The 24603-nt window shown below is 37.0% G+C and overlaps 2 protein-coding genes, 1 long non-coding RNA gene and 1 other non-coding gene across 5 annotated transcripts; 2 read left to right on the top strand and 2 right to left on the bottom strand.

Annotated features, from left to right (window-relative positions):
* Positions 1–58: 58 nt before the first annotated feature.
* LOC126799128 (uncharacterized) lies at positions 59–4714 on the bottom strand. The gene is made up of 5 exons (XR_007672596.1): positions 4117–4714; positions 3959–4029; positions 3746–3853; positions 3560–3663; positions 59–1180 (listed from the first exon to the last, which is right to left on the bottom strand). It is a non-coding gene; the product is annotated as an uncharacterized LOC126799128 (long non-coding RNA).
* On the top strand, positions 4672–4744 carry TRNAR-CCU (transfer RNA arginine (anticodon CCU)). The gene has a single exon. It is a non-coding gene; the product is annotated as a tRNA-Arg (tRNA).
* A 4680-nt stretch (positions 4745–9424) lies between these two features.
* LOC126798916 (agamous-like MADS-box protein AGL80) lies at positions 9425–12045 on the top strand. 2 transcript variants are annotated; one of them, XM_050526004.1, is made up of 3 exons: positions 9425–9568; positions 9777–9818; positions 10257–12045. In XM_050526004.1, exon 3 carries the CDS (start codon positions 11275–11277, stop codon positions 11821–11823), a length of 549 nt encoding a protein of 182 aa, XP_050381961.1. In that variant the 5' UTR covers positions 9425–9568; positions 9777–9818; positions 10257–11274; the 3' UTR covers positions 11824–12045. The 2 variants fall into 2 exon arrangements, with proteins under 2 accessions (XP_050381961.1, XP_050381959.1); XM_050526002.1 differs by having other exon boundaries at positions 9777–12045.
* Positions 12046–15645: 3600 nt separating this feature from the next.
* On the bottom strand, positions 15646–20923 carry LOC126798623 (probable glutamate carboxypeptidase AMP1). Its single transcript, XM_050525632.1, has 10 exons — positions 19841–20923; positions 18609–18851; positions 17828–17980; positions 17616–17684; positions 17438–17525; positions 17198–17281; positions 17018–17106; positions 16604–16717; positions 16288–16422; positions 15646–16099 (listed from the first exon to the last, which is right to left on the bottom strand). Exons 1-10 carry the CDS (start codon positions 20771–20773, stop codon positions 15917–15919), a joined length of 2091 nt encoding a protein of 696 aa, XP_050381589.1. The 5' UTR covers positions 20774–20923; the 3' UTR covers positions 15646–15916.
* Positions 20924–24603: the final 3680 nt, after the last annotated feature.

The raw sequence follows: 24603 nt of genomic DNA, 5'->3' as shown, positions 1-24603 counted from the left end.
TGACGAGGAAGACATTGATGATGTTGGATGGAATTATGATGATGTTGATGTCTTCAAAGATAAAAATGTACGTATGATCACAAGAAAGTTTAGAACTTACAAGGTAGATTCAGAAAACAATTTACATCATAATTCCAAGGATTGCATCATATGTAAATTGTTAGAGTTGCTCTTTTTCAATCTTATTTTCACTTGTTTATACATCCCGGGCCCTAGCTATAATGATTCGTGAGGGTTGCGCCGGCGTCCCAACTCCGATCCCTTATATTTATATACGGTTTCCAGTCCTACGTCCTGCTGCATCTCCCCACACCTTATATTAGATTAGACTATATGTCCTTCGTATCATCTTCAGAGTATTGGATTATTAGAGTTTAGATGTAATACAGTACACTCTATTGACAGTGTCACTACAAAGGCTGTGAAAAACATGAATGATATTTGAGCATTGTCATAGATAAGAACTAGCAAGATAGCTTGAAGCAAGAATACTACCTTTTACAGTTGAACTCCAGCAGCTAGCTTTCATAATTAGCTAGAGTCAGGATTAATGTTTGATGCCTTGATGTCTTAGTGAGAGTGTCTGTGCCATATACTACGCTTGGGTAGGAGGCAATGCTCCAGAAGCAGAAGCAGTGGAGGCCCAGAACCCAGGTTCGCAAATGCAACCTTCATCCTCGAATCGATAGCAGAGAAACACATAAAGGCTATGAGTCAGCCAGCTTTCATGCCAAAGGCTCACCCCGACTACATGAATAAACATGGTTTTGTCATTCAAAATTCATGCCAATCGGGTTATTCAAATGCACTAGCTAAGCAGCAACATTTTTTCAAACAGTCTTGTTTTTTATCTTCAATCTTCTTTCACTTGTTATCTAACAGAGAATTCCTTCACTGATAACAAGTGAAAAGAAGATTGAAAATTAAAAACAAATGATCGGAACAAATATCATGAGCACTTTTTAAATGATGTGAATAATCTGACTGCATCAATAAACAAGGTTCATCATGCGATTCATGCCAGTCGGATTATATAAATGCACAGCCCCTCTAGTCATTAGCTAAGCAGCAACATCTTCCAAACATCCTCTTGTTCTTCGTCTCTTTCTTTCACTGGTAATCGAAAGAGAATTCACTGTTTCAGGCCTGAGTTGATCTTCTCTACAGCAGCAAGCAGGTCCTAAGAGTCCAGGAAGTCCAATTAAAGTCATAATATTACACAAGTTTCACAGTGGGACCTGCATAACAAAAACTTCTACACTACACAGGGCATCATTCAAACTCATATCTAATCTAGAATGTCCTTTATCACGTCACCTCTCATCTTATAAGTTGAAAGAAGAGTCTGCAGGACATCCTCAGATTTGGATACCAGAAAGACGTACTCAACAAAAAAGAGCTTGCTCTAGGTCTGTTACTTAGGGGGTTGATCAAAATGGAAATTTGTTACTGAGACCATTCTTGAAAGCAAGGCAGAACTAACTTTCACAGTTTATCATGAATCAGCATTTTATGCTTAAATTCTGCAAACTAATATATTACATTGGTGATAGGAGCACAAAGTGTGACGTTCTTAATGTTTATATGCCTTATTCTTATGCTTTGTTACTTCTTATTTAGTTGTTTTAGGTTCATATTTGTCATATGTATGTTCTAGGTAGAGCTATTTCGAATTTAGATGATTTGATGATGAAAATTGTGCTAAGTGTTAGAACTCCTTATTGAGCTAGGATTCCTTACTCGACTAGGATTCTACTTTCCTATTTTCATTCTTTCCTATTCCTTAATCGACGATTTCTTTTCAGGAAAGACAAATCATATTTGGAAAGAAAGAAGAGTTGCCGAGTTGCATTCCTAGTTGAACAAGGAAATCATATTCGAGTTGAAGAAGGAGAAGAGGAGGCCGGCCTAGCTACTCCTAGTTGGACCAGGATTGTTGCCGTGCAGCCTTAAGTGATCTCCCTATTGGACTTGGTTTCCTACATCAAGTTGGATATGGAGTACATAAATCAAATTCATAACAAAGAGGATTTCAGTTTCCCAATTGGATTCTATTTCCTTATGGGACGGCAAGAAGGCTTCCTACACCTCTATATATAGAGGCCGGCCTCTCCATTCAGCAGGATCATCAGCCCTACACACAAACACAGCCATAGCTCTGCCGAATTCATCCTTCACCATTCCAAGAAATCCTAAAACCGATTCCATCATTCCCCACCAATCAATAGTCTTCAAACACGCTTGTGAAGAAGGTTTCATCCATAGAAGCCACGGCTACACTTGTGGATTGCTTGATTTATAAAGTGTAACCATGATTCAATCTTTGTTTCAATTCGGTTTTGGTTTTGTTCTTGTTCTTGGATGGAGCATGCGATTTGTGTAGAGTAAACTTGTTTCAATTTTGTCTATAAAATAGTTACTTGTTTCAAATTATATAAGGTTGCGATTTTAGGTTTTTAGTTCTATGATTTTGGTTTCTGCCGTGCCTTGTTATTGAATGATTTCGATATCTATATGTTATGTGTACGCTTGTAGCATGATATTTAGGTTGTTGGATTTATGACTTATGCTATGAACATGTTTATCTTTTCTATGTGATTTTCGAAATTGCATGATTGGGGGTTAAGTAAGTGACATGCTTAATGAATTCAATATGCGTGGCTTTGGAGTTGCATGGTAGGATAAGTATGTTAGATTTCGATTAAGACCGCTTGGAATGAATCGAATGTGTTAAGTGTCTATGCATATAAGTTACTGCTTTGGAACCTAGATTGCATGATCCAACCTTAGTTATTCATGATAGTGTCTCGGCATGACTCTTAAAGGAGAACTAGAACTTGTTTTCGTTAGCTTTGTATGATTTGTTTTGGTGATTGTTTATGTGTTGGTTGGTTGATCACATGTATATGTTAGTTTAGGTTTTATTTTCTGTTTTTGTCTTTGATACCGATCATATAAATCAAATCTTTTATATCTTTATGAATTCGTGTTAAGTGTTGTGATCCTAAGCCCTGGATGGATCCCCGGTTTGTGAACGATACCCTCTTGCTTTATACTACTTACGATGCTTACAGGGTTAAATATTGATGTCGAGTAATCGAGCACTCATCAATTGGGAAACTCAATTGATGTGGCTAGAGGTGGCATGGACTCTTTTATTAGAAATAAAGTCAGTACACTGAGAATTCGAAGAAGTGCAATAACAAACTAGCATATGATAGATAAATCAACACTTTATATGATGGATGACTGAGCTACCCACCAAACATAGAATGATTACCATTGGCCAGCAATTAAACTATTGTTCTAACTCCTAACATATGTCATTGAATTCCCTTTTCATTCTCTTTCTAGAATGAATAATGCACGATCAATTTTCAGAAAGCTTCCCTAGTTCCTATCTAGAAACACACCCCTATGTGATTCCATATGCAGTTATCTTGCACCAAAGACGAACAATAATTCGATTCGCAAACACAATCCATTAACAAGTATATTGTTGTTTTTGTTTGTTTGTTGAGAAAAGTCAGAAAACAGTTACAAGAAACATAGAGCGTACCTCCCAGGGCGCTAGACTTTTCATGTAGGAAGGAAGAGACTCGTAACATCCCTGCAGACCTTCACAAGATGCAACCATCTGTTTATCCTCAACCTCCCCTACATCTATTTCAAAAAGGACAACCAATATTACTAATGTCAGTCACATATACAAAGTGGCATAGCAAAAAAGAAAAGTACTGGATACCGCAATCTGAGAGCGATCCATCCAAAGACGCTCCCGAGCTCTCCTTGGAAGGATCATACGAGAGAGACGAAGGAAAAGACACATGTTGGTCTTCATTTCTAGCATTAGCTGCACAGGAACCACAAAAAAGGGACAGTGTCAATGTGAAGGTCTATACGAATTATTAAACAAGAAAACTCTGGACATCACAAAAACCGAAATTGACTAATTCACCTTGGAATGCTAATGTGGCAAGAGAAGCATACGAAAGCCCCAGCTTCTTCAAACTCAAGGGCTCGTCTAATCTGATAAAAAAACTTACTAAGGAATCACAAAGATTACGACTGTCATTATGAATTTCAGTTTCAATTTTCGAGTAAAAGGAAGGATACAAATCGTCGTCGTCTTCTGGTCCATCTTGTTGAGTAATGGGCGACGATACATCGTCATCCTCCTCATCAATTTCAAGTTGTACCCAAAACAAAACAAAAAAAACTAGCAAAAATTAACAAATTGTGATAAACAGGAAAAATTAAATGAAATTGGATTAAGGACGAAATTAGAGTGGGAGAGAAGTCAGAGTACCGGGGACGTAACCGAAGGGCTGGAGGCGGGAGTGGTTGTCCTTGTGGACCTCGTAGCTCCTCGAAGGAGATGGATTCGAGGAGGTTAAGGTGGGAGCTGGCGGAGGAGACGCGGCGGTTGAAGGTGGAGGAGGCGGTGGCGAGAGGGATGGGACGGCGGTCGATGGAGGTCTTGAGGGCGTCGCAGCTGCTCGAATGAAGCCGTCGAATTGCAGAAGCTCCGAATCGACTCCTCCTCCATTTCTCTCTCAAATTCTGAATTGAAACTCTCAGATTTCCTCCCAAACACACTTGTTCAAATTCAATGGGTGGAAAAATTGTTATAGAGATCATTAAAGTGGAAGTGAGTTATGTTAGCATCCAGCGCCTGTAGCTCAGTGGATAGAGCGTCTGTTTCCTAAGCAGAAGGTCATAGGTTCGACCCCTATCTGGCGCGTTATGTTTTTATTTTTTTTCTTATAGGCATTTTTTGTTTTTTGCGCAAAAGTTCGGAGTTTAGATTTTGAAAAGAAGTGAAGATGGTTTTACATTTATTCCAGTTGGTTCAGGCTCCGTGTTTTTTCGACTTGTAAGTAGTTTCAAAAGGATGGAATGATTGACTTCTGTCTTGAAAACATCCCTGGTTTTTAAGAAAAGTATTTTCCGCATGTTAAAACGCTAACTTCATCTTTTCTTACAAGTTAAGCAGCCTTAGATTGTAGCAAATGACTGACCTAGTTGGTAAAGAACTACGTTCGTCCTGACGTTTGCCATGAGATCAGGGGCGGATCTAGGCTTCTTTAGGGGTGACTCAAGCATCCCCATTGGTCAAGACAAGAAAAAAAAAATTAAGTTTTAAATCTTTTGATTTTGGGATTCTCCTTAGCGAAAACATCCAAATATAACCGACTCTACTCATTTGTTTCGCTTCTATACTTTACTCTTTTCTTCCTCAATAACGTATCTTCAGCCAAGTATATCTTCTAAAATGCTAGATAGGTAGATATTACGTCGCTAATCTATTCAATTGTGTATTAATTGTGTTAGATTTTGACTATATACATCGTTTTTTCCGAAGCTTTATTGATCAATCACGATCTTTAATTTAGTTTTCATTGGTCAGTCTTTAACCTTTCAAACCGCTAATAGAATGTTCTTGTAAATAATTTTGGATTACAATGTGCTATATGAATATTTGATTGGTTAATTTATCTTATTTGTATATATGCATTAGAAGAGTAAGCCTCATTACATTTACCGACTAGGTTTATTGATCAATCACGATCTTTAATTTAGTTTTCACTGGTCAGTCTTTAACCTTTCAAACCGCTAATAGAATGTTCTTGTAAATAATTTTGGATTACGATGTGCTAATTGAATATTTGATTGGTTAATTTATCTTATTTGTATATATACATTAGAAGAGTAAGCCTCATTACATTTACCGACTAGGTATATTGATTTTGATTTCAATTAGTAAAATTATTTTACACCGTCGAGAATTTTCACTATTTTTTTATAGTTAAGTTCAAACATCTCTAATGATCCAATCCTGGATCCGCCACTGCATGAGATGCGTAATAGTATGTTCCTTTGTAGTTTATACTGTCGTGGCGTGTTGGTCTTTTAACACCTTAGCTGGTATGTGTTCATATCTCACTTATACACGTACTTGTGTAAGGTGAGGGTTAGATAATTTTAATTGTGAAAAACAATCGATTAATATGACACTTGTCCAAAAGCAATTGGATAAACAACAGTTTTTTTTTATCAAAGATAATTCATTCATTGAAGAAGAATTACAATGGGTTTGAAGGTTTACAACACTTCACTATAAACACTTCACCGTGTAGATAATTTAGTCTAGAACTAGCAAGAGTGCCCGCGCGTTGCAGCGGGTTCTAAACTCATTTAATCAAATAAAAAGAAGGAATTTCTTACTACTCACTGCAACACCCTCTAAGGGGTTGCCATAGAGGTAAAATCCAAGGGATAAAATCCCTCATAAGAGATAAAATCTAAGCATTGTCACGGCAACGGCAAGTACCTTTATCAGTAATCTTCAAAAACGCTAAGTAAATGCAAAATTTAGCATGCCTTTGTATGAGATCTGCAAACACTCATTTCAGATGACAAAAGGTCACTGATCACAACAACGAAAGAAGTAATATAGACCATCAAACATCACACCCTGAAGCTTACAAAATCCCAACCAGAAGGAATCATAGTTCATTATTAACATGTTTGCGGAAACTTTCAACCTAATTAATAAATACCTTTCCCAAAATAGATAACGAAGAGCAGATATAATTTTGATTCAGAAAGATATGAAAACACAATACAAAAGATTTGACCCAACAAAATACATAACTTATTAAGCAAAAAATGAAATACAGACACTAAATTCATATCGAATTCTAGATTCCAATTTGTAGTGAAGAGCTGCAATATACTGATTCAGAATCCCAGAGAAATTTGTAAAAAAAACATTCCCTAAAATATTTTTCCTAAATATAGAATCCATAACTCTTTGAATGCATAAGAAGTGGTATATACCTATGAAATTCACATTGTTGAAGACTGACATAACAACATCAACACTTAAACTTAGTACTTTATTCTTGATTGAGAACTGAAAAGTAGAAACAAACAACAATAAAGTTCATAGATAATTAATTAGACGCTTACGGTAATAATCCATAATGTATAGAGATAGAGCTATAAATTAGAACTCAACAGTCAATATATTTAGTCCATTCACTTTCATTTTAATAGTTAGCAAATTCAGTATCAATAAGCTAACATTGATTTCATCTCCCCGCAAGACCAATATATGTTTAAGTTCAATATGTTTATTATTTGATATTGATCACTAAGAGCTTAATAAATGACCCTATTATGGAGGCATTATCCGGAAAAGAAATGGCACCATCTTAATGATCTTGATAACCATTTTTATCTTTACTATATCAGATTTCTGAAAGGAAATTTCGGAAATCAAACATATTCACAGAACTGAGAAATTGGTACTAACCTTGATCAAAAGCAGAGAGAACAAAGTGATGCAGAATCAATAAGGTTCGACTCTACTACATTGCATCAAAGCAAAATAGACAAATAGAACAATGTTTTAGGAAGGTGGGAATTACCGAGTTTTTTCGTTGACTTGAAAATTGATTAAGCAAATAAGCGCGCAATGATTACTTTGGTACTCAAATAGCTTGAGCTCCTCTTTTCTCACACATTTTTCGAGTACAGAAAAAAGAGAATGTAAGTTAAATACTACTGGCAGCTGATACATGATTTTGAGAAAACTGTTTTCCAAGAACGATACTTTAAAGCTAAGCAGCAAATATATATATAGTCCCTATCCAGAGTGAACCTTCACTCTGAAGTTTCAGAGTGAAGTTCCAATTTTGACACACTTTTCGGTCAAATTTTTTCACCATAAGTGATTCAATATTTAGGTATGCTATTCAAGATCATCTCTACAAAATTTCATCTAATTCGGACATCGTTAAGGTATTGAAATTAGATTAAATCAATGAATGAATTAAAACTGTTTAACGTGAACCGTTCGTGTAAATCTCAATTTTGAAAGCTCAAATCATTGTCAAATTGGATGAAACTTTATAAAGATGATCTTGAATAGCATATCTAAATATTGAATCACTTATGGTGAAAAAATTTGACCGAAAAGTGTGTCAAAATTGGAACTTCACTCTGAAACTTCAGAGTGAACCTTCACTCTGGATATGGACTGTATATATATATATATATATATATATATATATATATATATATAGGCTCTAACCGGATTGCAAAATTTTAGTATCATAAAGGGGAAAAGCCAAAAATGAAAACAACCAGTTAACACTGATAAACCATTGGAATAAGGGATGCAGAAACTATATCTAAATATCATACACCAAAATAATATTAGATCAAAAGTTCTTATACCTTAGCATATAAATTAGTACAATGGATGACTAATTGAAACTTTAGCATATCTATTAGTTAATTGATGACTTGATGTAAACTGAACAACAGATGCAAATAGGAAGCATAAAAGACTGGAAAGAAAAGTAATTGTAAGCCTCCTAGAGATATAAGTAAAGCCTTTGTGTTGTCAATATAACATGAGCTATACTCAAGTCATATAACCTACTATGATCATGGACTATTACCAATAATAGGTATTGAAACAGACTCCTATGATGTGCACTATAAATAACTCTCTCAGAGTGATTTGCATATGATACTAACTATTAATTTAGTGACCTGTCCATTTCAATTCAAAGTAGACAAAAAACTTGAGACAATCCAGAAAGTTGAAGACATGCAAATTCAGATATATTTAAGAGTCCATTAGAATGAGAAACAAATCAAATTAAATATTTGATAAAACTAAAGTGTACATACCTTGATAAGAATAAGTCTTCATAACTTAGAAGTCTGTTAATCAACTTTCTCTGAATGGTCCGAAAGACTTTCTCTTCTGACTTCAATTTTATCAAAACTTTCTCTTATCTACAACGAACAATAAATTAATCTAATCATACAAACAACAAAATCTAAAATTCACACAATTTGATGAATTCATATAATAGGCCCAGAAGAATTTCCTTACCAGAAAACAGAACCTTACTCATTTATCTAGGATGAGTGAAATCTATAACCGATTTTGAAGAACGAACCCAGATTGTCATAGAAGCTTCATGATTCTTGGACCATTAACGACTTTTATACAAACTGAAACAACTAACCAAAAAAACCATGCTATAATCAATAGAGGAATCAAAAAGACTTATTTTCTGAATCTAAAAAAATTAACCCAGTTTATATACTTTCGCAAGTGAAGAGATCAGAAGTAGAGAGAGTCTCTGAAACTGGAGAGAACAGTGAGAGAAACGGAGAGTGAGCGCCAGAAGTTTTGGGACTCAGAAGAATTATGACGCGTGTCGATCATTGAGACCTTTTATACATAGTCGAGTAACAAAATTGCAATTAACAGAAAATTGAGGGCAAAACTGTAATTCGATATGAGTTTAGCAACAGTGGCATGAATAGTGTTTGTCAAATTAATATATAGTAAATACCCCTGAAATATAAGCCGAGTAGTCTACACTTGAACCGCAAAAAAGAGTTTCACCTTTTTGGGCAATCCAGGCAAACATTTCACATTTGTTTACATTGAAGCCAAGCAAATCTACGCCAATACTTTTGTAGATTACGTTGTCAATGCCCATACTTGGGAAGTGTTTTCAAATCAATGAAACGAGTAAGTTTATTTGGTTCTGGAAAAAATTTGCAAGACAATGCCTAGAAGCTGTTTGATAAAATGCCAGACTGATATTTACACATAATGAACTACCACACGTCTGCATCCAAGCTTATTAGGTTATCGTAGTTCATGTTTTCTTCTTCTGCTTTGATTAGATTGTTAGAGCCACTATTCTGTAGCTCACTTCATCTTTATGTTGTTGCAGGTGTGGCGGGAAGAGCAGAGGGATTAAAATCTGCATACAGTGGTATGGTAATTTCAACCGTAACTTGATTGAATTGAAACCATGTTGACATACTTCATTTTTTTTTCCGGTTTGTTATCTCGTGTTCACACATTTTTACCTTTTCTTTACCTTTCCCTCTTTGCCATGTGTACTGGATTTTCTTCCTTGTAACTTTAGGAAAATGCTTCTTTGCTCTCCTCCAAAAGCAAATCGATGACTTAATATGGCTGAATGGCTGCATCTTGCAGCTACATGTATTGACAGTCAGCAAAATGTGCTAATAAATGATATGACAACTGCATATATATTATTGATACAATCTCAAAGCGTTCTTTAAGTCGGAATTAAGCATTCTTTGTCATTGTTGTCTTTCATCTATGAAACTAATTTTTCAGTACATGATATCTTCTAGATTCGTTAATTTACCTTTGGTTATTATAGAAGTCCTATGTTGTTAAGTGACAATGCAGGAGAATGAGGAGACTAACCCACTTGAGCAAAATATAGCCAGCATGAGACCAGCAGGTTATTATTTATTTTTCATGATGTAGTTGGAAGTATTTAATCCACTGTATCTTTCAAAGTATGTTCATTTTTTCTCTGTAGCTTTAAATGGGGGAAATGACAGTTCCATTATTTTCTTCTCAAAATCTGAGTTTGGAACTCTTTAGACAGACACTTGGATTTTGTGGATTGTCTTTGACTTTTAGAATAGACTTGAATACCATGAATTTTTTCTGGTGTCGTTTCTTACAATACTGCTTTCATCATTATATCTTGGATTTCATGAAATTTGTATTGCTTCAGAATTTTTCAGTAAAGTTCAACACTCTTTTATCAGTAGCTTTTGTTTCACCATGGCAAACTAGCATAGGTCTAGTGGTGTAATTAAACAGCTACGCGCCACTGCTCTTTGCATTTATTCTTGCATAAGGTGGCCGTTAGTTTTCTGTTTTATGACTTCTAGAGCACATATAATTTTCAAGAGTGTGGGCATCATATCGACAGTATGGTTCAAGTCGGCACAATCTATACATTCTGTGTGTGTGTATATTATTTTGCCAGCCATTTCTTTACCTTTTCATGGTTCATTTTTACTCTTAGATTGTATTACCACTTGTATGAATATTAATTTTTACCTTAATCACACAAGGACAACTCATTTAGATTCATACAACTTAGAGCACCTCCTTTATTTCATGCTGAAACACATTTCACGTGTTGGATACGGTCAATATTGCTTTGCTCATACATTGCATTAGCAATCATTAATTTTGCATCCAACTGAAAATCGTAAGAAATCTAAAGTGCATTTAATAGAATAAATTTTTCTATTTAGGAAAGAAATCTTCCTGAATTTATTGGGTCAGTAGGTGCCGATGCCTGCCCTATAAAAGCACGCATATTCGCTTCAAGGTAAGCAAACCGAATAGAAACACTATTTTTCATTACTCTACATTTTCATCATTTCTTGGTAATGATGGCAAGAAAGAAGGTGAAATTGGCCTACATCACTAATGACGGTGCTCGCAAAGCGTGCTTCAGGAAAAGGAAGAAGGGACTTTTGAAGAAGGTGAGTGAACTCAGCACTCTTTGTGATGTTAATGCTTGTGCTATTATCTATGGCCCCTATGACACCGAACCAGAGGTCTGGCCTTCGCCCGACGGAGTCCAACGCGTCCTTGCACAGTTCAAAAGCATGCCAGAGACGGAGCAAAGCAAGAAGATGTTTGACCAAGTTACCTACTTGAGCCAACGGATTGGGAAAGCTCAGGAGCAGGTCAAGAACCAGACAAAGGAAAACCGCGAAAAGGATGTGAAGCATGTCATGTTCCAGAGCTTATCTGGAAAGTCCCTCCAGGGCTTGATGCTGATGGACTTGCAGGATTTGACGTGGACGATTGACCAATACCTTGAGCAGGTGCACAGCAGGATGAAGAATTTCAAGGAGGCTTTGAAGAATGAGAACCAGGAGCAAGGAGCCACAGCTGCAGCTGATCGACCAATGGATAACGTTACGCCGTAGATGCAGAAGCAGCACCACCAGCAGAAACCATGTTTCCTGGATTTCATTAACCCACCACCACCCACAGCCATAAGGGGTCTGCTTATGTGATTCCTCCATTTTCTGTAGTCTTAAAAAATTGTTTTGCTTTTAGTTTTTGGTGCATGTCTTGTATGCTTTTCTTTATCTTTGTCTTCTGTTTGAACCACAGAGTTTAATTTGTACTTTGATTAATATGATGTGTTGTAGTTTGTTTATGAACTCTATCTGAATCAGGTCTAGTTTTTGATTAATATGAAATAATGTTATCTTAGTGCTTCAACACTTGAGCAGTTTAACAGTTTGGAAAATTAGAGAACAAGCAGACTGTGCTAATCAAAGAAAGTCGCCCCAACTAGGAAAGTAAAAAAAAAAAAAGTTTATTGTTTTTTTTTTCCAATCGAATATCATACAGTACATGTCTTTTTTTGTTTATTTTCCATTACCATGTTTATCCACTGGTCTTCAATATACTTGAAGTAACTTAACGAGATCACTTTTGTTGCTCATTTCATATAAAGACAACCATAGGTTCAAAATGCTGTCTGTTTAAGAGTCTAAACCATTACGCAGTTTGAAGGTGAATGATTCTGTTACTAAAAGTAGATATCGATACCATATTTGATATATATACTAACAACAGATCATGTAAAAACTACCCACTAATGGTTTACTCGGAATATATTGTCATCTTCAGATGGGTCTGTTGTTCCAATAATTTAATCTATGACTATCGTTAGCAATTAATTTTAGGCTTTCAGATGTTAATATTTAATAGCCATATCCTTTCATATAAAGTATATAACTATATATGCTGATAATGAGTCACAATTAAGCATTCAATGTATTGTAACTAAAGCCGATTTCCTATCATAAGCTGTTCCATTGTCTTCTGCTGTTCTGCAGAATGATACACTCACTATACTGCTATGCAATGTGAGTTGTGGGAAATTATATTGCACTACCTCAAACAAACCTGGTTCTTGCATAATATTTTTTTTCTTAGTTTACATCTGAATTGATGTCTCTTCATCTTTTCGTAGATGCAAAACTGGTAAGACGAGTTCTATATATCAGGATTATCAGATGATTTATAAGTTCTACCGATTAATACTAAATCCTAAGAAAAAAGATTCGTAATGGTGAAAACTGGTTTTGAAAATTTCTTGAATAGATTATGTTTCAACAAAGTTTTGCAGCTGTTTTAGAAGCCAAGATGGTCAATTCAAAAGAAGAATTCATATATTCATATTACACATTCAGTTTAAATGATCCAAGTTGTAAAAGAAAGTAATTTAGCCTGTGTGCTGGGATTTATATATTGGACAAGCACGTCTTGGTGGAGTTACTGGTGCAGGCTTAACATGTCAATTTTAAAGATGAACTCACTGAATTTGAGTATTTGTCATGGAAGATTTCCCCAGGCCCTCACCTTCATTATCCTAAGGACGCTAGGTCTATATTTCAGGCCATGGATGCTGAAGCCTGAGGAGGTGACGTTCATCTATCAAATGTGCAAGTAGTTGAATTATATTGCTCTATATATTGATACACAGATTAACTCTATATATAGCCTAACTAGCACAAATTACTCTCGTGATTCACGCCAATACTCCCCCTCAAGTTGATGCATACATATCAACCATACCCAACTTGTTAAGTGAATCATAAAAGACATTTTAGACACTCATTTTATGAGCATATCGGCAAGTTGCTTTTCTGTAGGAACAAAAGGAAAGCTAATGATCTTAGCGTCTAGTTTCTCTTTTATAAAGTGACGATCAACCTCCATATGTTTTGTACGACCATGTTGCACATGATTCTGTGAAATATCAATAGCTGCCTTGTTGTCACAGTACAGCTGCATAACACACTTATGTTTAATACCCAAATCTTGTAGCAAACTTCTAAGCCATAACAATTCGCATATTCCCTGAGCTATACCTCTGTATTCTGTTTCAGCACTAGATCGAGCTACCACCTTTTGTTTCTTACTCATCCGTGTAACAAAATTGCCCCAAACAAAGGTAAAGTACCCTGATGTGGATCTCCGATCTGTAATATTTCCAGCCCAGTCTGCATCTGTGAAGCCACAAACTTCAAGGATATTATTGTGATTAGAGAACATTACTTCTCTCTCTGGAGCTGACTTCAAGTACCTCAAAATTCTTACAACAACATTTATGTAGTCCACACTAGGATTATGCATGAACTGACTCAATACACTTACTGCATACGCAACATCTGGTCTGGTATGTGATAGATAAATTAGGCGTCCAACTAGCCTCTGATAACGAGGTTTTTCAGTAGGGACTTGATATGGATACTCTGCTAACCGATGGTTCTGCTTAATAGGAGTATCAATGGGAGTGCAGTCCAACACACCTGTCTCTGTTAGTAGATCAAAGATGTACTTCCTCTGACACAGATAGATACCATCACTTCCCCGGGCTACTTCAATGTCTAAGAAGTACTTGAGTGTACCTAGGTCCTTCATCTCAAACTCTGTGGCAAACTGTTTTTGTAATCTATCCACCTCAACAGTATCATTCCTAGTAACTACCATATCATCAACATATATAATTAGGGCTGTTACCTTCCCTTGTTGATGTTTGAGAAATAACGTGTGGTCTGAATTACTGTTTGTAGCCAATTTTCCTCATGAATTGTGAGAATCTTCTAAACCAAGCACGATGTGACTGTTTAAGACCATACAAAGACTTTCTCAATCTGCATACAAAGTTACTTAGAGAAGCAGCCACATATCCAGGCGGAAGATTCATGTATAATTCCTCTGTTAGTTCTCCGTGAATGAATGCATTCTTAACATCGAATTGCCTAAGTGGCCAGTTTAAGTTAGCAGCAAAAGAGAGCAATACCCGGATAATGTTTATCTTTGCAACATGTGTAAATGTCTCATCATAGTCTATGTCATATGTCTGGGTGAACCCCTTCGCTACTAGGCGTGTTTTATACCGGCTCATTGACCCATCTGGATTATATTTCACTGTAAACACCTAACGACATCCCACAGTCTTCTTGCCATGTGGTGGAGATACAAGCTCCCAAGTATTGTTATTTTGTAATGCTTCAATCTCTTCCTCCATTGCTTTCCTCCATTTTAGATCTCTCAATGCATCCTGCACTTTATTAGGTACTGATACAGTAGATATTTGATTCACAAAATGACTCATATGACTTAAATAATCTTTTGGTAGATATAAAATTTGTCACATGATACTTAGCTTTAGCCTGAAGGATATGTTCATATTTTTTTTGTTGGTTGACCCTGAGTAGACCTATTTGGCAAGACATATTGTCTACTATTAGCCCAACTAGAATGACTAACCTCAGATGAGTGATCTTCTGTACCAGAAAAGCATTGGTCAGGTGTATAAACAACAGTACGGGAGACATGAGGGGCAGTTGTGCTGTCAGCTTCTGGTACCTGAATCTCCGGAGTGACGACACCGAAATCATCCGGTGGTGCCTGTGTAGCTGACACATTGGTAATCTCAACGGAACCTGTCACCATATCGACTGGCTCACTTGTCTCCCCCCCCATGATACAACTCTTCAAAATATGAATTCTCCCCCTGAAGAGCAGTATCAGAAGAGATAAAATAACTCATGTTCTCAAAAAAGGTAACATTCATAGTGACATAGTACTTCCGGGTAGGGGGATGATAGCACCGGTACCCTTTCTGATGTCCTTCAAAGTTGAATTATATTGCTCTATATATTCATACACAGATTAACTCTATAGATAGCCTAACTAGCACAAATTACTCCCGTGATTCACGCCAACACAAGTAAGGGTTTGTAATCATTAGGGTTTTTCTTACCAATTATTGGCCTTTGGCCAATCTCTTCGGAAGATCCTTTGGTTGGGTATTAAGCTCTCAACTTCAACCAAGGAAAAGTCTTACCAAAAATATAAAAATGAAGGAAAAGCAATTTCCAAGCTTAAAGAAGAAAAAATAACTATACATCTCGTGAATCTAATACTCAACCAAAAACTGTATGTTCAATGACAGTCATGTAACGGTTGTCTACGTATAGAAATGCATTGTGGTCAGTGAAGGTCTCCTCTCAAGGCCTGAGCTGCCCTCTGAATGGCTCTGGCAACTCTCCAAATCTCATGTTGAAGGTTTGTCTGCCCCTGTCCTGTTTTTGTGCTGTTAGCCTGATTCAAGGCATCTGCTACTCCAGGAAAGAAAAAGAGTTCGCTTCGGTGATCAGTAGGAGGACCATAGACCTACAAAGATGAGAAGGCGTAAGACGGTCATGCAATATGTTGCATGTAAATATGTAATGCACGTTCACTGTTTCTGTAGAACTTCAGGTTTCTTGAATGTATGTATACTGAAGTGTACCAAGCAATATGTTGAATGTAAGTTTATTCAATCAGCAATGATAAACCAAGCTAAAAGAAAATATGCTCACAAGATGCTTGAACCACTGTCTTCCTTCAAGTCCATCAGTATCCAGGAACCCTCTTTCAGCAAGCATCAGCCGATCATTTAAAGCCCGCTTCTTCATCATTACAAACTCACCTGTACTCTCTTCCTCCTTCAGCGTCTATACATGAAAATGATATGGGTAGATTTCATAAGCCATGTCTTAAGGAAGCCAATCAGAGATGGATCCATAAATGTCATCAAGAAATGTGTATCTTTTTTTTTTGGCATAAAAGAAATGTGTATCATTCAATACATCATAAATTTAATTTACTTAACCAGAATTTGAATAGAGATTTGACCTGAGCTTCATTTTCAGCTTCTCTGGCTGCATATGCAAATTCCTCTATTGCTGTCATCAGAGGCTCTAGAGATATACTCCCATCCAACAAGTGGTTCAAAACATCTTTGTAATGCTGCCGAAGGATTAAAAAGATGAAGGTTTAGATTCTAGCTGCACCTGGCATAAAGTCTACACATTCTTCAACCATTAAGAGAGCCCCAAAGCCTAATTTACATTGATGTCTTTTAAGCTGTTTTCTCACTACATTAAAGCACACCATCTAGAAGAAACTTTACTTTTGTGCCATGACTTCAGTTAAATTGGTTTCGCAATTCTCAGTTCCACTAAACAAAAGGTAAACAGAAAAAAAAAAAACTGTAACTGTTGCACAAAAAGAAGATGATTTAAAATATAACTTAGGCAAGACTGATACCTTTAACTGATCTACATAGGAAAAGTAATCAAAAGGGAGAATTGAATCATCAGCTAGGTGGAGTGCTATAAGACCCCATACTCCAGCAACTGAGAAAAACCAAGAGATTGAAAAATTTAACAGTAAAGTAAGCTTCTATGGACAAATTTGACACCTAATAAAGAAAGTGAAATAGCTAACCAGCCACATGACGATGAAACAAAGGATCTCCAAACTTTCTCATCCAATCATACGAGTCAAAAGCAGTGTGATAAACAGGAAAATCTGAACCAAGACTGAAGGTATATCATTCTACCAATGTTAACATGAAAACTCTAATTTTATAACAAATGAAATCTGCATTTTTGCATAATTTGTTTAGCCTTTCAAAGATAACCTAAAATTTTGCAATGCAAAAGTGAACTAAAAGTGTTCGAGTACCTCTTCCATAGTACATGTCGATGGAAGGAACCCCAGCATGTTGCACAAATGGAGCAAAATCAGAATCAACTCCACTAAGTCTTTGAATCTGTAATCCATGAGATAACATCTTCAGTTCTCATCCATTGCAAATAACACACTTATGGGGCAAGAAAGCGAATTGTGGACCTTCACTTACATCAACGATTCTATTTGTGGCTAGCCAGTTCTCATATACAGTGGAGCCCTCCAAGTCAGGATCTTTAACCTGAAGTCATTTGAATAAAAGGTAAGAACATGACATTCAAATTCTGGTTGTTAGGACTTATTCACAGAATAACATCCAAGGAGATTGACCATATTTTTATCAGAACTAAATTGAACCGCTTAAATTTATTAATGTTTATTTACCTTCTTTGTCACCTCAAGAATGAGGTTGTCCAGCTGAGGAGTCGCCCTAACAAAGAATCCTGGACCTAGAGCTGCACAATCTACATTAAGGTAGGCAACAGCTTTGGAGCCAAGATTAACAAGGTTTTGTTCAACCCACTCAGTAGATCCTACCTGAAAACACCAGAGATATTTAATTAATACTTCAGATTAATGAACGGAATGGAACAAAATTCTACGTAATTTGACTCTTAAAAATAATACAAAAGGACAAAATAACATTTAAACATTAATTCCCAGAGAGATACAAACATGCTTGTATGAACAAAGCAGGGCATCACTCCAATTTATCCATATTGGATCCTCTACTATGATGATATTGCAGTTCGAAAATTGACCCATATGTCATTCAAATTTAGGAGAGCAGAATCCTAATCTCCTCTTACTCAATTAATTGACCCTAACAAAACTGTTCCATAAAAGTTGGCTATTGATGATTAAATGTGACAACCATTTGACTGGAAGACAATGCAGCAAAGTCCTACATGAGTTGGCTTCCTAGATTCCTCTTTACTTAGTCATGATATTTGCTAATAGGACCCAACTTTGTAAGCTTCACCACCCTCTTAGCAACACACTGTGTATGAGCATTAGTATTTAATGGAATGGCCTTCTTGCTAAACAGTGCACATTCTGTGGTTACCAGTTAAAGACAGGAGATTGATGCCCAGATCCAATGATCCTCCTCTCAAACACAAAATATGGGAAACATGTCTACTAACAATGATGGAGTATCAGTTACCATGCCAAACTCTTCTGCATCCCAACTACAAAGGATAATTGTCCTCCTAGGCTTCCAACCTGAATTTATAAGAAGAGCATATCGACGAGCAATGTCGAGTAACGCTGCAGTTCCACTGTTAGGGTCAACAGCCCCATATGTCCATGCATCTCTATGGTTGCCAAGAAGCACATAGCGGTCAGGCTCTTCCAACCCATTTATCACAGCGAAGACATTTTGAATTGTCATCATCTTTTTCTCCCCCTAGATTTAAGACAAAAATTATAAGATAAAAAGAAAACAAATGATGATAAAGAGGTAATGATGTGGAATTATCAAGGAATAAAATTAAATTATTTCTTGATTTTTGCTTTATAATTATTATGTGTACCCGCTACACCACGTAGCACTGTCATGTGATGTACCCAACCAATTATATTACGCCATGGTATAATTAACATGCACGCGGTGAAAATGACAAAAGTTTATTTACGTATAAAAACTAATCAGAAACAATTACAGTAAAAATGAATCAATAACATTAAGGGGCACGCCACATGAGATATGTGGCGGATAACAGTAAAAAATGAACCAGTAACATTAAAGAGTACACTACATAAGATATATGACGGGTATATATAATAATTTCTCAAAAAACATAACAGAATTGAGACGTGCATTTATCTACAAACAATTTTTCTAACTTACACGCTTGGTAGATATGTAAAGCCAAGTGACGGGAAAAACAGGTATATAACATACTAGAATAAGCTCACCAAATAGCAAGCTCAATGGAATAGGCATACTCCCCCTACACATTCTTATATAAATGCTTTTTTGAACCAGATTATTTTCCATTTCTTCCTCTGCATTCTCCTCCTTAAATAATAAATAATAACTAAATAAAATTTTCCTAAATGCACGAGGTTCAAGGCTGTGAGAAACGCAGCCTTCTCTTTTTATAAAGATCAAAGAATATATGTCCGTACATGGTATTGCTGACAAAAAATTAACTATCACTAGGCTCCTAGGAGTACCCTAAAAACAAGCAGGGATCTCCACACATGTCAGAAAAACCATATCCATGCCAATTTCCAGAACCAGCCAAGCAATGCCATAATTTCCATTTATGTCAACAACTACACCATATGGCATTCTTGCACTTTGGACATTAAAACAAGAAAACGACCAAATCTTTTGACTTTGGTAGAACATTCTATCCAAACACTACAATGCCACAACATTTCACTAACCTCGTAACTGAAGTTCACCAATGTCGGGCCCGGCCCAACTCGTTCCACTCCCGCCCGCCACTCCCCGGGGGCCGAAGCCCCGCCTAGGGTTGCCAAAATGGCGCCGGCCGCCCCGGCGGACAAGGGCATGGATGGAATATTGGGAAACCTCTTCAGAACCTCAGGGTCCTCCAAATCCAACCTTTCAGCTCCGTCAACTCCGCCCCACCCGGGGCTCAGTGGGTCCCCCACGCCGCTCATCACGAACCCTCTCTCAAAACCCTCGTTAAACCTCACATCCCCCTCCGTGTACAACAGCACGGCCTCCGCGCCGTGTCTCTCGGCATTCCTCACCGCCTCGCTTCTCGGTAGCTCGCCACCTCTTCTGGCGATCACCACGCAGCCACTGACGTTCGCCCCCGCCGCCTCCAAGGCGCGGTAGTCCTCTTCCCTGCCGTAGTTCACGAACACTACCTCGGCGTGGGCAGAACCGGACGGCGAGTAAGCGTGGTAGGGCTTAATGACGCCGTCGTCGCGCGACAAACCCGGCTCGGAAAGCGGGATGTCGACGTGGCTGCCGTTGCTGAAATGCGCGGAGAGGGAGGAGCGGAGGGGGTAGGAGAGGAGGGCGTGGTAGTGGGCCGTGTGGGTCTGGAGGCCCAGGTCTGAGAAGTGGGACTGGACATAGTGGATGGTGTCGAGGGAGGGCTTGGTGCCGGCGACGTGTGGGTGCAGGGTGAGTGCTCTCAGGTAGGCGGCGACGGTGGAGTTGGTGGCAGAGGAGAGGAAATCACGGCGGAAGCGGAGGGCAGTTTGGCGATTTGAGGGGGGATATGAAGCGTGGGGGTAATGTAGAGTATAGAAGCCGAGAATGCAGATGATGATGAGGAGGAAAAGGAAGGTGCATGGCTTGGAGAGGAGGAGCTTAGTGGGTTTGGGGAGAGGTTGCACCATTGGAGTCTGTGAAGTAGAGAGAGAGAGAGAGAGAGAGAGAGAGAGAGAGAGAGAGAGAGAGAGAGTTGTAGAGAGAGAAAGGGCGGCTGAGGCTGAGGAGGGGTTGCAAGGTGCGGTATGGTCTTGGAGTTATGGGGAGGAAATGGAAGAGTTCTGGTTCCAATGGCCCTTGCTGGTGTTGAGAATAAAAAAACAAAGACTGAAATAAGAAGCATGCATTTGGATAATTAACCAAGTAAATAAGTAAATATCCGTTCCTTGGGTTTTTTTACCAATTAAAATACAACTTGAGTCACTTTGATTGACTTGTTCAACCATTAAGCAAGAGGTTCAAACGGCAATACTTGTCTTATCTCTAGTCAAAGTCAGATTGATTGACAATTCAAATAGCCCGCACAAGTGTTATGTTGGTTAATACATACGACCGATTCAAATAGAAGATAGCAGATGATGGTCATTCAAATTTAAATTCAACACTTCGAGAGTGGATCAAGCCGATTGTTATTAATAAGGTTTAAAATATTAATATCGGTAGATATATTTTTTTTACGAGATATCAGAAATATATTTGGGATATTAGATAAAAAATATCGATTATATTTTGATTTTATTTATTTATTATTGAACTACATACAAAAATAAAATTATTAATTTTATTTAGTACTAAAAAGAAGTTCTATATAAGTGTTTGAAAAGACGCACGATGGTCAATAAAACTATGATATTTTGCCCAAAACATACGAGTCATATAATACGAATTATAATGGTTAACATGATAGTCATATATCTCTTTCGAGCTGTCAATAGTTTCTCAAAGAATGAGATAGTAAAGATGAATCTAACTCGATGATTGATCATATACTTCTTCAAATTGACCATAATCGTAAATATGATAACTAGATTGATAGTTGACTTAATGTAGTTCGTTTGACATTTGACTGTGCTCTGTGTCTAAACTGATAAAATCAAAACTTAAGGCAATTGAAGCAACATTAGATGAAATACTTTGATCATCAATGACTCCTCTTGTCCTCCTCCCGTACTTATTATGCTGGTGTGCACCATGACCACCTGCTCTAGATCTATGATCCACATCTTGGGGTAACATGATCAAAATTATTTTTCACGAGTAAACTGCTCAAATCCTCTATCTACATAAGATTGTCTATATTCAAACATTGTATCTCCACCATGTTGTCAATTTCCACCACTACCACCACCACCAACATCATTATTTGAACTATCTGGAGTTACTACGCTGCCCCAAACACTAGCACTATTAGAATCATCTCCCAGGTCTCTAACTTCATCAACTAATACCTTGTTTACATCATATCAATTCCAAAATGATCAATTGCATTTTCTACAACATGTGGAAGAGGGTTGTCATTTTCATCATCGAGGTGAGCATGCATAATCCAATTATGAAGATGATCAATGCCATTCTGAAGTGGTTCACTAGCAACATGAAGTAGATCGATATAGTTGTTTTCATTGATCACATTATCCTTTGTTCGTTTATCACATAGTCGTAATCTCATGTTCCTAGCTAGTTCTTACTTCCTATTCTACTATATTGGATTCACATCATGCTTGATTTACATCCATAACTTTTGTGCAGTAGCAATGAGGTAAATTTTAGTAATGTTATCCTTCCATGATGGGTTCACGGGTTGCTAGCAATCTATGAAATATAAGGGGATGTGAAGGAGACAAAGACTGCTACTTATTCGATATCCTTCAAGAAGAACACTTGTTACTGAAATTACTTGAAAACTCACTCTTTACCTGAAAATTTTGGATATCATCTTATGCCCTTCGTGTGACTTTTGTGATCCTTTATTTTGGATTCCCTTAAGGAGAGTAGTCGTCACTAATATGACTTGACTATTAAGAGTTAAGACTTGAACTTTCACTTCTCATCCAGATATCTTTTACGAAAAATTAAAAATTAGCTGATTGAAGAACTACTTTTCTCGTTTTTTTTTCTGATATCCCTCGAGGTAATTAATTAACCAAAAACTCATCTCCGAGAGTCTGAGACATCCTCAAGTCGAGATAAATTTTTTAAGCAAAATTTTTCAGATATTTCTCTAATATATCGAATATATATCGTAAATATCAGAGATATTTTATGTTATCGGAGAAATATCACAGATACAAAAAAATAAAATATTTATTCTTAAGATATATATATTTTTTGAAGGAAAATATCGAAAATATCAAAGATATTTTGAATAATTAACCAAGTAATATCCGTTCTTTGGGGTTTTGACCAATTAAAATACAACTTGAGTCACTTTGATTGACTCGGTTCAAGCATTAAGCAAGAGGTCGTTCAGACGGCAATACTTGTCTTATCTTTAGTCAAAGTCAGATTGATTGACAAATTCAAATACACCCACATATATGTTATGTTGGTTAATACATACGACCGATTCAAATAGAAGATGGCAGATGATGGTCATTCAAATTTAAACTCAAGAGTGGGAGAGTGGATGACATTATTATTAGCCATATTGTTACAACCACAATGATATATAAGCCGAGCTCTAAGGAAGAAAGGGGAGTCACGGCATATACAGCACCAAGAGGACGACAGAAACACCACCAGAGCTAAGTAAAAGCAATACAGAGAAACAAGTAGAAGTTCCCCTACCGGAGAAGACAAAAGGAAAGCTGCAGTTATGCAGCCACATGTACGGTTACATTTTTTTTCTATGTAAAATTTCCAGATGATGTTTTATGACAGAAACGAAGTCTGCCTCCCTGCAACACAAGCATCCTCAGCTACTCTGAAAGAACATGACCATCTCTTATGGAATTCGAAGACTCTAATAGGCCATTATGAACGACCACAATTATTAGGGTCTTTAGAATTCCGTTAAAGTAACATAGCTGCTAAAACTGGGTCGTTCATGAATGGCCAGACTCTATGGTGATCTACTTTGCAGTTTGGCAATATTAAATGTTCATGAACGGTTAGAGTTATAACGTGCTTGATAGGAGCACTTTGTGCTACGTTCTTAATATGTTTTTACCTCCATTTATACTTTGCTTAACCCTTATTGTTGTAATATCGAGTCATTGAGTCACAATAGGAGTCTAGGACGGTTATGGATGTGTCTTTGTGCTTAAACGAGTTAAAAACGAAGAATTGGTCTAGAGTCCTAGTTTGAGTAGGAATCCTTATAGGACTAGGAAACCTAGTTGAATTAGGAGTCTTCGTCTTTCTACGTTTTAGTCGCATTTGCGATATCTTGAGAGTCCTTTTTGCATTAGGAATCCTTGTTAGACTAGGAAACGTCCCATTTTGAAAAGTCTTACTTGAACTCAAACTCTTATTACGAAACTTTCCTAAATGAACTTTCATGTTCTAGTAACTTACTTATTCTAGTGAGTTTCCTCTTTGCAAATTAGAAACTTTTCTAATCTAGTTGAGCTCATCTATTACATGTGTCTTTTTTAAGACAACAAATGTCTAGATTAAGACATAAGTTTTGAAATAAATTATCTCTTCTTACTAATTTCGGTTTTATTGTCAGATTTGAAGAGATAATTCAAGGAAGAAAAAGAGGAGAAGCCGTGCATGATATTTGAGGAACTTAAGGAGTCTTGCCGTGCTATCCAATTCAGCCTTGGAGAAGAAGTCTTTGTCGTGCCTAGCAATCAGCCCATGAGAGGAGAGCCCAGCCCATGCCGTGTAACCCTAGAGATATAAGGAGATAAGAGTTTGTTCTACAAGAAAAAGAGGGGCAGCCATTCGATCTAATTAAAGAGAAAAGATCCTAGCCGTGCATACATGGATCAGCCCATTCAAAACCCTAGCA

Source organism: Argentina anserina, chromosome 6, assembly GCF_933775445.1.
Source record: "Argentina anserina chromosome 6, drPotAnse1.1, whole genome shotgun sequence".
NCBI classification, from domain to species: Eukaryota; Viridiplantae; Streptophyta; class Magnoliopsida; order Rosales; family Rosaceae; genus Argentina; species Argentina anserina.
This window is presented reverse-complemented; position numbering and strand designations above follow the sequence as displayed.

Excerpts from the sequence above, each read along its gene's own strand:
- LOC126798623 (XM_050525632.1), bottom strand. The coding sequence starts at position 20,773 with ATGGTGCAACCTCTCCCCAAACCCACTAAGCTCCTCCTCTCCAAGCCA. Across the intron at positions 17,282-17,437 it reads CGACATGTACTATGGAAGAG|ATTTTCCTGTTTATCACACT; the intron begins GTACTCGAACAC and ends GTCTTGGTTCAG. Across the intron at positions 16,718-17,017 it reads CCTATGTAGATCAGTTAAAG|CATTACAAAGATGTTTTGAA; the intron begins GTATCAGTCTTG and ends ATCCTTCGGCAG.
- LOC126798916 (XM_050526004.1), top strand. The coding sequence starts at position 11,275 with ATGATGGCAAGAAAGAAGGTGAAATTGGCCTACATCACTAATGACGGT.